This window comes from Ixodes scapularis, unplaced genomic scaffold, assembly GCF_016920785.2.
Source record: "Ixodes scapularis isolate PalLabHiFi unplaced genomic scaffold, ASM1692078v2 PGA_scaffold2__306_contigs__length_199485367, whole genome shotgun sequence".
In the NCBI taxonomy this organism is placed as follows: Eukaryota; Metazoa; Arthropoda; class Arachnida; order Ixodida; family Ixodidae; genus Ixodes; species Ixodes scapularis.
The window spans coordinates 49,922,341-49,937,588 of record NW_024609857.1 but is presented as its reverse complement, the minus strand read 5'-3'; the positions used below and the strand labels follow the sequence as shown (position 1 = coordinate 49,937,588).

General features: G+C 50.6%; 2 protein-coding genes across 2 annotated transcripts; both read right to left on the bottom strand.

Moving 5' to 3' along the window:
• Nucleotides 1–6,229: 6,229 nt before the first annotated feature.
• LOC120838813 lies at nucleotides 6,230–7,279 on the bottom strand. Its single transcript, XM_040208882.1, has one exon. The coding sequence runs from the start codon at nucleotides 7,277–7,279 to the stop codon at nucleotides 6,230–6,232; it is 1,050 nt and encodes a 349-aa protein (XP_040064816.1).
• Nucleotides 7,280–9,481: 2,202 nt separating this feature from the next.
• Nucleotides 9,482–11,860, bottom strand: LOC120838812. Its single transcript, XM_040208881.1, has one exon. It carries the CDS (start codon nucleotides 11,858–11,860, stop codon nucleotides 9,482–9,484), a length of 2,379 nt encoding a protein of 792 aa, XP_040064815.1.
• Between the last annotated feature and the right edge of the window lie 3,388 nt (nucleotides 11,861–15,248).

Genomic DNA, 15,248 nt, shown 5'->3' with positions numbered 1-15,248 from the left:
CCCCTCCCTTCCCCCCAAATCTTTCCTTTCGCTAAGGCCTCCTCTCCCCTCTCCGCCTCATAGCGCTCCGTGTTGTCTGTCTCCCTTTTGTCCTCGTCTTAAGCGCCATCATGACGTCAAATTCCAAGTACCAACTAGCCCAACAATCTGCATTGATTCTCATAAAGCACTTTATCATAGGCGCCCCCCCCCCCCGCCCCCCCCCCGCCCCCCCCCCCCTTCCCCGGAAACAAAATCCTGTCTACGTGCCTGGATCCTTCACCTATTCTTTTTTCCCATTATTAAAAATGCGGCTAGGTAGGTTTTTGTGTTTTCCAAAGAAAGTTTCTAAAAAATTAGTTTGCCGCGGCTTCCCCATGTGAGGTGCGAATAGGTCAACTTACGAGTTAAAGAGCACCAATATTTCCTGCAGGCGTGCAGCAACACCACTGCGCGCCTAGCCCTTCATCGTAACATACTGACGTATATGTGGGCCATAAAGGTAGACGTTGTGAAAAGCATGCGGTGAGACTTAGGCATACCTCGGCAAACCTCACTCATGAGGGCCCTCACTCACCCTCACTCACCCTCATCTTCACAGGTGAGGTGAGGGCGAGTGAGTTTCTGAACAAAGAAAATTCATGAGTGTGAAGATGAGTGAGGGCGGTGAGGGCGGTGAGTGCGTGAGGGGCGTGAGGGGTGTGAGGGGCGTGAGAAGTATGAGTGCGTGAGGACCATGAGGGTGGTGAGTGCGTGAAGAGCGTGAGGCGTGTGAGGGCCATGAGTGCGTGAGGAGAGAAATTAGCATTTATTGAAAGGAAGACAGCGAGGTCAGCCAGCGCTTTGTGCCGGCTTGCTACGCTGTGAAAGAAGATGAAATTAAAAAAAAAGGAAATAAAAAGAAATAGTATAGACAAAGATAGCAAAGATACGAAGAAAGAAGATAAAAAGATTAAAAGGAAAGAAGTGCGCACGCACACAATACACACACACATACAAACTCACAAAACTGTTACGTTGGCAAGTGTTGGCTCACTTTGCAGCACACTGGACTGCAGTTCCTTAAAGTGTTTGTTGAAGATGTGTCTTTTTAATGAAATGTAAAAGAGCTTCAGTGGCCTTGTAACTGTCTGTAGTGGAAGGCCAGGGTCCAAACAGAAGCTTCAAGTCCACCTGGTCCTCTTCCTTTAATTTCAGGCGAGTCTTCAGTGCGGTCCTTTCAATACTGTAATCCCCGCAGGCACACAGGACGTGTTCGATGTTATGAATTGTTCTACACGATGAACAATCGGAAGATTCAGCTTTGCCAATTTTATGAAGATAGTATTTAGTATATGCAACATTGAGCCGCAAACGATGTAACACCGTCTCAAGTTTCCTTGGTAGTCCTCGTGGTATCCGGAATTCGAGTTTAGGATCAGTACGGTGAAGGCTGTAATAGTGATATTGCGGATTTTCCCATAAAGATAGTGAGATTTCATTTCCGATAGATTTGATTAAAAGATTGGCATCAGATCTTGAAAACGGAATAGATACAGCAATTGTGCTCTCGTGGGCGTCTTTAGCGGCTCTATCGGCGCACACGTTTCCAATTATCCCGGAGTGGCCCGGAATCCACTGCAAGATGAAGTGATGTCCTTGATTCGATGCATACTGAATAGCCTGTAAAATATCATGGACTAGTTGTGAGTTAATGTTGTCTTTTCTTATCGAAGATAGAGCGGACAACGCAGACCTGGAGTCAGTGTTGTACGGAACGGCGTTCCAAGGAACGGCGTTCCTGGAACGCGTTCCTTTTAGGAGGAACGAAGGAACGCCGCCGTTCCATTTTGCATCGCTGGAACTGGAACGGGAACGCGTTACATTTTTACTTGAACGGAAAGAGTAACGGCGTTCCTTTTTTCGTCCAGTAGAGTCATTTTTATTTTGTTTCGAACAGGGAAATTTTGAAAGTACAAAAACGTTATCATTACGAAGTGCAGGATCTCGGATCTCGTTACCTTTTTGGATACTAATATTGTGGATTATTTTGTGTAGTCCTCGCTTGCTAACAGTTTCGGGTGCAGGAGAGCTGGTGGACATTGATTCTTTTTTGAGTTCCCGAAACCGCGGTAGAAAAAGCAAGGCTTTTAGTCGTAGGAAAAGACAAAGAAAGAGGGTTGTTTCAAGCTCAGCTACTTTCTTTGGTTCCACGAATCCTCATACACCCAGAAATCTAAGGCCGACTACAGCTACTTGTGAACTTCCATAACGGGACCTACAGTTTCAGCAAAATCACAGACTGCCAGACATCGAACGCACCCTTGTATCCCGAACATTGGTCACTTAAAAGGTACAAAACAAAAAAAACAAAAAACATTATTTCTTCTCTTGTCCCCCCACCTTCAAAATGAACAACAAAGCCAGCCTTACAAAGAAGTATTTGTAGTTTTTAAGACTGACCTTCCAAAAGCCCTATCCTCTCCTCGACTTGCTCGTCTTGCGGACAGCAACATCGAGAAGCAACTGTTGTTAAGTTCGAACAAGGGACTTTGCTCAATTGAAACGTGTGAGGTTGCTGTAAAACGCTCATACAATGTTGGGTAAAAGTACATTCGGCTCGTCTGAATCGTCCACTACAAACATGAATATGGTTAAAAGATGAGATTTTTAATTTGAATATATCAACAGATGAAACCCTGCTTCCGCTTGTTTTCTTCTCCTGTTGCCCTTCCATAACGACATACAAACTCGTATGTTGACTATTAATGGGATAGATAAAAAAAACCTCCGCTTGATTAAACTAAATATAGTAATTAGCAAAATACAAATGTAACGTATATGTAACGATACGTTCCATTTTTTAAACTGTAACGGGAACGAGTTCCTTTTTCACAGATGTAACTTGTAACGAGAACGCGTTCCAAAAATCAGAAGGAACGAGGAACGAGCTTTCGTTCCTTTTTTTGAGGAACGTGTACAACACTGCCTGGAGTCGACAAGTATTGCCCAACATCGTGGGCGTTCAGTGCCCGCGTGTACAACAGCTGCACGAATAGCTGCTAGTTCTGTCGCTGTTGATGAGGTGGCGTGGCTTAGTTTAGCCTTTATGTATGTGGCTGTGGATGGAATGTATACCCCCAGGGCTGAAGATGTGGGAATTGTAGAACAGTCGGTGTAGATATGAGTAAATGACTCGTAAGTTCTTTGAATATATTCGAGAGATATCTGTGTAATTACCGGGGAAGGAGCTGAATTTTTTTTAGGGATTCCTGGTATGCTTGTTCTTATTTCCAAGTGAGGGTACTTCCAAGGTGGATATTGTGGAATCGCAGCTGCCTCAATTGAACTTGGCATATAGTCTTCTAGTACCATAATAACATGCGCAAAGCCAGATGATGGTCTATATTTGACAATGTCTACCAGGTGGTGTTTATACACTCTGGTTTTGTGTCGTAGATGAGCTCGCAGTGTTTCTTTCGTCCTTAATATTGCGGGAGATTTCGCACGAGATTCCGCCAGAGTTCCAGAGGTGGAGGTACATTTTGGCAATCCAAAGCAGGCACGAAGTGCTTGAGCTTGCGCGCTTTCAAGTTCTTTAAAACAAGACCGCGAGACACGTTGCATGACTGGCAAACTGTAGCGCATAAGACCGACAAATAGAGCGTTATACAGAGTCATCAGCGCCGATACAGAGCATCCCCATCTGGTTCCACTGATCATCTCGATTATATGTGTAAACGAGGTGAACTTTTTCTTTAACCGTTTAATATGGGGTCCCCACGTCATTTGCCTATCGAGAGTCACGCCCAAAAATGCATGTTCGGAGACATATGGGATTGGGGTTCCTTCTAAGTTAATGGGGTATCTGTATGTTTGTTTCATTGTAAACGCCAACGCCGCAGACTTCTCTGGTGATATGTACAAGCTTCGGCTGCTAAGGTACCGTGCGGCAATGTTGAGGGCTTTTTGTAGCCTGGCTCTGTTTATATATAAAGACTTGCTCGATGACCAAAAACATATATCGTCAGCGTATAAAGATACATGCACAGAAACAGGGAGTACCTTCAGAACTCCCTGTTTCTGTACTTTCAGTCATATGCTGAACAGCATTGAACTGAGTACCCTACCTTGGGGAACCCCCTGTTTGACCTCATGGAAGTCAGTGTTGCCATCTTGTGTTGATATATAGACTTTAGCTGGAAATCCATGTAAATAAGCGCCCTCCGAAACCAATCGCCTTCATGTCGGAAAGTATGGCCTCGTGTTCTACCGAATCGAAGGCTGCTTTTATGTCAGCGAATACTGCGGTGGTGACCTGCTTGACTGATTTCATTTGCTCTATGCTAGACACTAGATCTATAACGTTGTCAATACTGCATCTGCCACGTCGGAAACCACTCATAGATGAAGGATAAATGCATCTATTTTCAAGATCCCACTCCAGGCGTGCAAGCAGCATCCGTTCCATTATTTTGCTTATGCAGCTAGCTAATGCGATCGGGCGATATGAATTGATATCGAATGGTGGTTTCCCTGGTTTGAGAATCGGTATTACGCGAGCGATTTTCCAATCTTGGGGTATAATGCCAGTCTCCCATGAGGCATTGAATAAAGTCAGTAGGGCCATTCTAGCAGTTTCCCCCAAGTGACGTAAGGCTGAGTAGCGTATGCCGTCTGGACCTGGACAGGACTTAGTGTTGGATGTAGCGAGTGCTATGTCTAGTTCCTTTAAGTTGAAACGGTCGTCTATAGAATTACATGCACTTACAGGGACGTGACCATCTGGGGCATCCTTGCTGTGATTGTTACCGGAGGGGCAGCTTGTAATCTTTATGCAGAACTCTTCTGCCACGACTGTTTCAGGTATTTGCCGTCTCAAAGAAATGGCTCTGAAGGGGTGAATTTGCTTTTGCCTTACGCTGAGGCTTCGCGTGATGTGCCATATTCGGGTAGTTGGCTTCCTGGGATCAAGGCCGGAACTCAGTGACCTCCAGCGTCTTCCTGAAAGTTTGTCTAAGTGCCGCTGTACATGTTTTTGTGCTCTTCTGGAAGCCTGAATATCTTCAACGTCTTGTGTTTTTCTCGCTTTTCGTTCAGCCCTTCGACGGATGGCACGAAGACGCTCATATTCTCCATCAACCGTTGTCTGCGTGTTTGTCACGTTGAAATATTTTGTTGCTTCTGAAGTGGAAGATGTTATGGCATTCACAAAAGATTCTGTTCCAGTGAGCATAAAACTGACAGCTTCCATTTTTTCTTGAAATATTTTCCAGTCGGTAGAAGGTACCGAGAAGCGTTGTTTGGAACAACGCAGACCTCTCACTGTGGTGTATGTCGGTGCATGGTCACTTCCGTGAGTTTCAATGTCAGCGAACCATGTAGTTTTTTCAGCAAGACGTGAAGATGCAAACGAAATATCTAAAGGGCTGTTCACTGATGCACCTTTAAAGAATGTAGGACTTCCATCATTTAGTATTACGAGATCATGATTTAGCGTAATTCCAAGTAATGCCCTTCCTCGAGCATTATTCTTCGCACTTCCCCACAGTGTGTGGTGAGCGTTAAAATCTCCTGTCAGAAGACGTGGTGGCGGGGTTTGTTGGAGAATAGCTTCAAGTCTCTTAGTGTCAAATTTTGCTCGAGGAGGTATATAACCAGTTATAACACTGAATGAGATATCGCCTTTTTTATAGTCACAGCAATATATTCATTTGTCCTATGGGACGAAATATTGTGCTCAATAAATGTTAGATCTTTTCGAATGCCGAGTAATACTCTGCTAAGACCGGTTTCTCTGTGGGAGTGAAGAAGCTCATAACCAGATAATCTGATGTTAGGTCCTACTCTTGATTCCGAAATTGCTACTACAGGAAATTTGTGTTTGAAGAGGAATTGCCGAAAATTTGACAGCCTATTTCGAAAACCTCTTGCGTTCCATTGAAGGACAGTGGCCTCACTTCGTAATTTATCTAGTGACACCAGAGCATCACGAATGAAAGGACAGCATCAATCAACGTAATAAGCGCTTTGGCTATAGGCGAATCCCAAGAGCAAAGAAGATTGCGGATGACATTGACAACTGTCTGAATCTTGGCCTCAGACATTGGTGGTTACTGTCGTGTAGACTTCTTTTCGGGTCGTTTGGTTTCTCCTTCTGATTTATCAGTGGATATTGAAACTTGTGTGGGAAGAGTTGGAAATTCATCATCACTGTTCCACTTGATTGGGGGATTACTCGTGTTTTTCTTCGCGTATTTCTGCAGGTGTCTCAGGTTGGACTGCTTGGCTGATGAGGAGTCTTCGCTCGTTGGGAGTTCTTGAGCTGATGGTTTGTTTTCCTTTGACGCAGTCGTTTTAGGGGTCTCTCTGCCAGTTGTTCTTTCGATGCGAGCAGCGCCACTTTCGCGGACGCATAGCCAACTTTAGCTTGGCTTTTGTACTTGTATATCTTTTGTTCTCTTTGGTATGCCGGACAAAGATGAGATGTCGAGTCATGGGCTTTACCGCAGTTCGTGCAGAGGGGGTTGTCTGCATTGCAGCCGGTGCGTTCATGTGGTCCTCCACAGCGTGTGCAACGTGACTCTTTCGTGCACGCGGTTCGAATGTGTCCAAACCCATTGCACTTCGAGCATTGGCGAGGTTTCTCTACAAACGGTTCCATGCTGTATCTTGTATATCCAATCGTGATGTATTCCGGCAAAATGTCTGTGTTGAGGACAACCTTAACAACTTGGGACGTGCCTAGCCGACGAACGGAGATAACAGGCGCCGTAGCTCGTATAGCCACCTGAAGTTCCGTGTCGTTTATGTCTGACGGTACTCCGTATACAACTCCGATGGCCGATTCACGGGGAAAAGGCTCGTAGGCCTGGACAGGGATGCCTCCGATGGTGGTCAGTGCAAGCAAAGCTTTTGTCGCATCTCTGTTTCTCGTGTCTATAGCAAGTAGATTCAGCCTTCGGTTTGGCCTGACAAGGATGATTCTATCTGGGGCAGTCATCTCGAGCTTCTCGGTGATTTTCAGTGGATTGATTGTGGCGATTATTTTGGATGGATCTTTTGGCTTCAGTACCACTACAAGGTGGGGATGTTCTTGTTTCGTGTTCCTGACGGTCTTATTACTTGTCTCGGGGCTGCTGGAAGCTTTGCGTTTTTTGCGACTCTGGACCAGATTATATGGGTCGAAATCGTCACCGGGATCGTCAGAGATGCTCTCGTAGTAGGAGATTGTGCTCGGAGCACTTGACATACCCATAGGCAGATCTTCCATTTCGACTGAAGGTATGTCCTGGCCGGAGGAAGGGCCGGTTTCGGCCATGGCAGATCAGCGATCGACTCAATTCGAAGAAAATGCGTTTGGCTGGCCAGGGAGGTGAGAACTTTGATTAAAAAGGAAAAATATAGAGACGAGCTCAGGATCAGCAACGATAAGTTCGACTTCTTCCTTTCCCCTGAGTGCGTGAGGGGCGTGATGGCGCTGAGTGTGTGAGTGGCGTGAGGGTCATGAGTGCGTGAGGGGCGTGAGGGGGATGAGTGCGTGAGGGCCGTGAGGGTGGTGAGTGCGTGAGGGATGTGAGGGCCATGAGTGCGTGAAGGGCGTGATGGCGCTGGATGTGTGAGTGGCGTGAGGGTCATGAGTGCGTGAGGGGCGTGAGGGGGATGAGTGCATGAGGGCCGTGAGGGCGGTGAGTGCGTGAGGGATGTGAGGGCCATGAGTGCGTGAGGGGCGTGAGGACGGTGAGTGCGTGAGGCCCGCTACAGATGGAGCAACTTTCCCAGCAATTGTGGTGTTGCCTGGCGGGTTTTTCCATAGCTTTCGCTATATCGACACGAATTGCTGAGATCGGGTTCGGCTCGAAACAAGCGAACAACTCGGAGCGATTTGCAGATGTTTGAAGCGGGTGCAGCCAATGAGGGACGCAATATTTTCACGTGATACCCCGTGCCGGTGATGATGACAACAAAAGACTTGGTTATGGTTTGAAATTGGTCGTTTTTGGAAATCAGCCGTTTCAGTAAGATGAGTTAGTATTCTCAACGAGATTTAAATGCATAAAAACACGTTTATAGCGCGTAATTGTGTGTCTAAATAGTGCAAGAAAAATAAAATTGCATGATGATGACGGCAAATTGCAGCAATTGGTTGCGGCATGTTAACGCGGACGGCCAGTGTTGCTGGTGTTGCGACGTCAAGTTGCTGGGCGAAATTGCCCCGTCTGAAGCGGGCCTGAGTGGCGTAAAAGCCATGAGTGTAGGAGAGGCGTGAAGGGTATGAGTGCGTGAGGCCCGTGAGGTAGTGAGTGCGTAGGGCCGTGACAGTCATGAGTGCGTGAGGGGTATGAGGGCCATGAGTGCGTGAGGGCGGTGAGTGCGTGAGTGGCGTGAGGGCCATGAGTGCGTGAGGGGCGTGAGAAACATGAGCACGCGAGGGCCGTGAGGGCGGTGAGAGGCGTGAGGGCCATGAGTGCGTGAGGGACGTGAGGGCCGTGAGGGGCATGAGGGCCCTGAGGTTCATTAAGGGTGAGTGAAGGGCTGAAGGTGAGTGTGACTGTGAGGGTGAGAGAGGGGATGAAGGTAAGTGTAGCTGTGAGGATGAGGGTGAGTGAGGGAGTTAATTTCCTCTCCTCCTCTCTCTCTTGCTGGTGTCGTTGAGAGAGGCTGATGTTCTTTGTCGGGTTGCCGCCGATATGATGATGGCAACCCCCAATTCCGCCTTGGCCAACGGAGATGTAGCCGCAGAGGGACACCCAGGTGAAGGTTGCGAAAAGATATATATATGATTTATTTACATATATAGTTACGGACTGGGTTACAGATCTTAGGAGCTACGCGAGACCTCTCGGAGTCCTGGTGGCGTCTTGCCCCCTCCGATGCTCAGCGTAAACTCACTTCCTCTTTCCCGCGCGCCCCCAAAATTCCAGGGATCGTCCCCACTTTCCCGGGCGTCTGGTCAGCATCGCCTGTCACCTCGCCGGGTCGCTCCGCACCCCCCGCCGTGTCGTTCCGACCCGGCGGTTCTTCTCGCCGACTCCCCACATTTCCAACCCTGGTGCCCGAGATTCGGGTTACTTCGAAATTCGTTAATTGCCGTCGCGTCCGGGACTCGTGTCCGGGACCCCTGTTTTCTTTTGAGCCCGTCACAAGAAAAAAACCATACAAGAATATATATACAGAACACAGTTTCCCCGAAAGTCCTGGGACCTAACATCTCCCCCCCAACTGTGTTGCTCGGGCTGCAAGAACGAGCAACACACCAAAACAAAAACACAAAGTCTCAGGACATAGACGCGCAGTGTTCACCGTGCAGCCTGGAACGGCGATTAGCTCTAACCTTCCCGTATTACAAAATGAAGCTCTACCCTTCCGGTACATTTGTAGTAAAAGCAAACACGGAAACACAAACACACACACAAAAAAACATGCATTAGCACTAGCACATAATATTATACGGTTAGCACAACTCATATGGGAGGCCCTAGAGATCACTCCACCGAACGTCATGTCAGCCCGGAGCCACACCTCAAGGCCCGCCGTCTCTAGGTCGCAACTCTAAGCCTAGACAACGCATCCCACACTGGTTAATATGCGATATAGTTATCTCGTAGCGCTGGAGCGCAAGGGACCATCGCGTGAGACGCGCGCTGCTCGGGGATGTGAGGGTGAGATACTTCAGTGGATTGTGATCCTGAATTACATGACGCTGCATAGCCTTCAAAGTCCCATTCCACCTCTCAACTAGACCGTCGCTCTGGGGGTGATCTGGAGTCGAGAATCGCATCTCCACCCCCAGCCGCTCTGTTAGCAGTCGCGTCAGTTTTGCCACAAAGTTTGTGCCCTGATCCGAGCAGATCAGTTGTGGCGTTCCGAATCTGGCGAACACACCCACCAATGCGTCACATGTTGCTTGCGCCGTCAATGATCTCAGACAGACTACCTCGGCCCACCTCGTACACAAGTCGACTATGCAAAGCGCGTACCGGTGACCCCTTGCCGAAGGAGGGTCAAGCGGCCCGATACAATCTATGAAAATTGTTTGAAATGGTAGCTCAGGCCGCGAGAGCGGTGTGATCGGCACTCTATCCAGTACGTTTGCCCTCGACTGTACCTGGCACGCATGGCACGACTGGCAGTGTTTCCTGACATCTTGAGCCATCGTTGGCCAAAAGAACGCGCCCTTTATTCTCTTTTTGGTCTTCTTCTGCGAAAAGTGCCCTCCCCATGGGAAGTCATGCGCGAGCTCGAGCACCTTTTCGCGCCTGGACGCCGGCAACAGAACCTGCTCACAATGTCGGCCATCAACGTCATCTTTGTGATACAGGAGCCCCTCGCGCACAACCATGCCGTGTGTCCCGTTTTCAGCCTCCTTCCAGGCATCCCTGAGTGATTCGTCGTTGAGCTGCTCTCTGCGGAATTCTGTTACGCTTGTACCCTCTCCTGCATCAGCCGGACTCGCCACGAACTGCACCTCGGCCTGAATTTCGTTCTCCTCAAAGTCTACTGGCTCACCCCCGAGCCTCTCGGGCAGGTCGGGGCCCAGATCACCGGCTTCAGCTTCAAACTCGGCTTTCGCCCTGAGGAGTTCATCGTACACGTCGAGTGTTATGAGCGCGTCAATTCCCTCAGCCAGCTCCTCTGTTACCGCGCACAGGGTTATAACCTGTGGTCCGGTGTCGTACTCGTCACAGTCGGCCCGCAGCGGCACGTACATCAAGTCAGCTGTTATTGACTGACCGAAGGCTCCGCGGAGAACAATGGGTCCCGAAGTTTCAAGGCTCCCACTTTGGATCACACTCCGCCTGATCACCGTGATATCCGCCCCCGAATCCAACCTCCCCTGGAATTTGTTATGCTCGAATACCAACGGGACCAATTGGACTCGTGACCCAATAGAAGTGTTTGTCGCGATGTCCCTATCGTTTGCCATCACCCTCCGTAGCTGTTCCTTGCGATCGCGCCCTACACCAGCAACGGTACCGCCTTTAGAGACCTTATCCTTAGGCTTCGGGCAGTTGGCCCAAATGTGCCCCAACTTTCCACATCCGAAGCAGCTTCTTTTCTCTGTACCAGAAGCCACGCCTTTATCTTTCAGACTCGGTTTATTCCCCTCGCGATTTGGGAAAGGTGGCCCCTGTTTAGCCCTCGATTCCTTCTGCGTTCGTTCATAGTTTACCGCAAGTTTGGCCACTTCTGCGGGCGGTAACCATTTTCCTTTTTCGCTCAGGTCGACATATGCTCTCGTGTCTCGGTGCATCGTGCGCTTTAGCTGATCAGCTATCAGCAGCTGCCTCAGCATCTCCATAGATGTCACCTCGCTACTTTTCAAATAATAACCAAGAAAATCGCCCAGACGAGATGCAAACTGTCCCCAGGACTCCTTTTCGTCCTTTCTAGCTTTGTAAAACAGCTCCCGATACTCCGCTGGAGCAAGCTGAAGCTCCTCAAGCACCGCTCCTTTTAAGTCGTCGTACGACGGCATCGCGTCAGCAGCGATTCGGTTTGCGACCGATCTCATTCTCTCCGTGAGGAAGGGGAGGATCATTGCGCCCCTGATGCTTTCCGGCACGTGAAGGCTATTGAACATACTCTCCACCCCGGAGAACCACGAAGGCACCAACGGTTCGAACTCTGGCATGTTGGACAATACGCCCCTTACAATCCGCGAGTACCTAAGTACCTCGTCCCCCTCCGTTCGGGCAGCGCTGGCTCCCGACGTGGTGTCCTGCGCCCTGGCAAGTCTAGCCACTTCCAGCTCCAGTTTTAGCTTCTCTATCTCCATCTCCATTAGTTCATTTCGGAGCTGCAAAGCGTTACTGTCCATATCGGACTCCCCTTCTGCCCCCAATTCACTACTGCTTTCAGACGACTGGCCTTTCTTGGTGTTTGCTCGCGTACCCAACATGACGCCCAGAGGAGAACAACAAAGGGACCTCCCACCTGGTTGTCGTGATCGCCACGATCACGGGCCGCTGTTAGTCCCGGATAGCTGCACCAGGCTTGGCCGCTGCCGACTTGTGGCACTGTGCAGATCAGATGTCTTGAGGAGCAGTGTCTGCAGCAATCACCAGCTGCTTTCCCGTCACACCTGCGGCGACGGTCGAACGTCTCTTTTCCGGCGAGCTTCCACGGCTCCTCGTCGCACCTGCGGCGACAGCCGGACAGTGAACGTTCTCCGATGGTCTCGTCGACCTTGCGTCGCAGTTCCACGACGATTGGATGCTTGTTTCCGTATCCGTCAAGCTCTTCCAGCTCGCTGTCGCACCACCGGCGACAGACGGACACTCAGCACTTTCCGACGATCTCGTTGGCCTTCTTCGCAACCCTGGCGACGGCCTGACGTCTTGTGTCCGGCGAGCTCCTGCGGCTCCTGATCACACCTACGGTGACTGCCGGGCACTCCACGTCGTCTGGTGTTCTTGACCCCACGCCGCACTCACGGCGACAGTCGGACGTTGAGGTGTCTGCGCCCAAGGAACTCCTGCGGCCCACTGTCACACCTTCGGCGACAGCCAAACACTCGACGTCCTTCTAGGGTCGCAGCTTCACTTCGTCACTCCAACGGCGACGAGTCCCAGTCATTCGTCATCTTCACCTGCAAAGCTCTTGGTGTCCCTTGTGATGAAGGCAGCTTTCTCATCCGAAAGGCGGTGGCGGAATCCTTGCCGACTGCGCCAGTAAATTTCCTCTCCTCCTCTTTCTCTTGCTGGTGTCGTTGAGAGAGGCTGATGTTCTTTGTCGGGTTGCCGCCGATATGATGATGGCAACCCCCAATTCCGCCTTGGCCAACGGAGATGTAGCCGCAGAGGGACACCCAGGTGAAGGTTGCGAATATATATATATATGATTTATTTACATATATAGTTACGGACTGGGTTACAGATCTTAGGAGCTACGCGAGACCTCTCGGAGTCCTGGTGGCGTCTTGCCCCCTCCGATGCTCAGCGTAAACTCACTTCCTCTTTCCCGCGCGCCCCCAAAATTCCAGGGATCGTCCCCACTTTCCCGGGCGTCTGGTCAGCATCGCCTGTCACCTCGCCGGGTCGCTCCGCACCCCCCGCCGTGTCGTTCCGACCCGGCGGTTCTTCTCGCCGACTCCCCACATTTCCAACCCTGGTGCCCGAGATTCGGGTTACTTCGAAATTCGTTAATTGCCGTCGCGTCCGGGACTCGTGTCCGGGACCCCTGTTTTCTTTTGAGCCCGTCACAAGAAAAAAACCATACAAGAATATATATACAGAACACAGTTTCCCCGAAAGTCCTGGGACCTAACAGAGGGGCTTAGGTGAGTGTGGCTGTAAGGGTGGGGGTGAGTGAGGATGACCTAAAATGTCAACCTCTGGACTCAGGTGGTGTGATCCGACGTTACCGAAACTGCGACCATCTAGTGGGTGCTGCGCGAGACTGATATGCGCGGCTGTCCTCAACATATGCGGTTTATTAGGCGGCGCGTTAAAACAGCTGTCGTGGATGTGCGGTAGCCTGTTTGCTTTGCAATCAGTTAACCCAGGATTGAAAACTAAGAAACCCGCGAAGGGGTTTTGGGGGACTTTTTGATGCACTTCCCGATAGCGACGACAGACTCCTTACATCCTTTCGTGTAGGGGAATAGTCCATAACACTAAGACTGCCAAATGGCCTTCCGCCACTGTCGCCGCGTGGTAGCGCTCGCTGCCCGAGGAAGGCTCTGCCGGTGGGACGTCCACTTACTTTAGGCGGGACTAACGGCAGCAAATGCGCCGTCGCTAAGCCGATGGCAAACGGAGGCTGGGGCAATGTGTTGGAGACAACCAAAAGAACCGATGGCTGCTTGTTCAGCAGCGGGCATAAACAAACCCCACTGGTTAGGTGCCAAATACCCGACGGTACCCCCCGATTTAAACAAAGGAAATAACCCGAAGGAAAACTCCATCCATGTAACCCTGTTTGGCAGTCAATGTTTTCTAGTGGACCGCTGACTGTGCCTGACTGTACGTCAAACATGTCTGATTGGCCAACAAGTTACTCTGACCGACAGTCAAACTCCAGTCAGACTCCACTTGTCGGCTTTCTGATGGTTTTCTGGTGGCAGTCGGCCGCCGCGAAATGTCATCAAGATGTCTTGGTGGCGATTCTGATTGTACATCGATTGTCTCTGACTGTACGTCAAAAAGCTCGGCGAAGCTCGGCGAAGCTCGGCGACGCTCGGCGACGCTCGGCGAAGCTCGGCGAAGCTCGGCGAAGCTCGGCGAAGCTCGGCGACGCTCGGCGAAGCTCGGCGAAGCTCGGCGAAGCTCGGCCGAAGCTCGGCCGAAGCTCGGCCGAAGCTCGGCGAAGCTCGGCGAAGCTCGGCGAAGCTCGGCGACGCTCGGCGACGCTCGGCGAAGCTCGGCGACGCTCGGCGACGCTCGGCGACGCTCGGCGAAGCTCGGCGAAGCTCGGCGACGCTCGGCGAAGCTCGGCGAAGCTCGGCGAAGCTCGGCGAAGCTCGGCCGAAGCTCGGCCGAAGCTCGGCCGAAGCTCGGCCGAAGCTCGGCCGAAGCTCGGCCGAAGCTCGGCCGAAGCTCGGCCGAAGCTCGGCCGAAGCTCGGCCGAAGCTCGGCCGAAGCTCGGCCGAAGCTCGGCGAAGCTCGGCGAAGCTCGGCGAAGCTCGGCGAAGCTCGGCGAAGCTCGGCGAAGCTCGGCGAAGCAATAGAGGCTTTCATGAACGATCGCTCTCGACTCGTTTTGTTTGCCCGCTTGCTCCAACCTGTCGATTCTGCCCGGGCTCTACAACGTCTTATGTTTTAGTAGAATTTCTACTCGACAAGACCCAGCCTGTTGTGAGTTCCGACGATGTAAGGGACTTTAGCGGTGTAGTTGAAGACGACAGGGTGTACCAGGTCTACAGGGCCGGAGACGCGCGAGCGAAAGGATCGTTCTACGACGCGAAAGTACTCTACATGGCAGGTGAGTAGAACTGAAGTACGGCGAGTGATGTACGAGTGCTTTGCATAACATGCTGAAGACTTAACTGCATTTGCAGCCGAAGCATCTCGTATTAAACGAATGATCAAATCGAGTTTCCCAAGCGATGGCTTAGCATAGGGGTTGAGGTGTTCGATTTGTATGCAAGTGGTCGCGGGTTCAATCCGCGGTGGTCCTGCTTTTTTATTTTTTTTCCTCGAACATTTTGTTTGATCGAGGCATTTGGCGATATCTATCAGTGCGTATAGCTTTACTCTGATATAAATGCTGCCCTTGTTGATGAAATTCCCTTGGCAGTGGCAGTCAGACGTCATCTGATGGACCATGAGATGACGTCTGATGGTCCA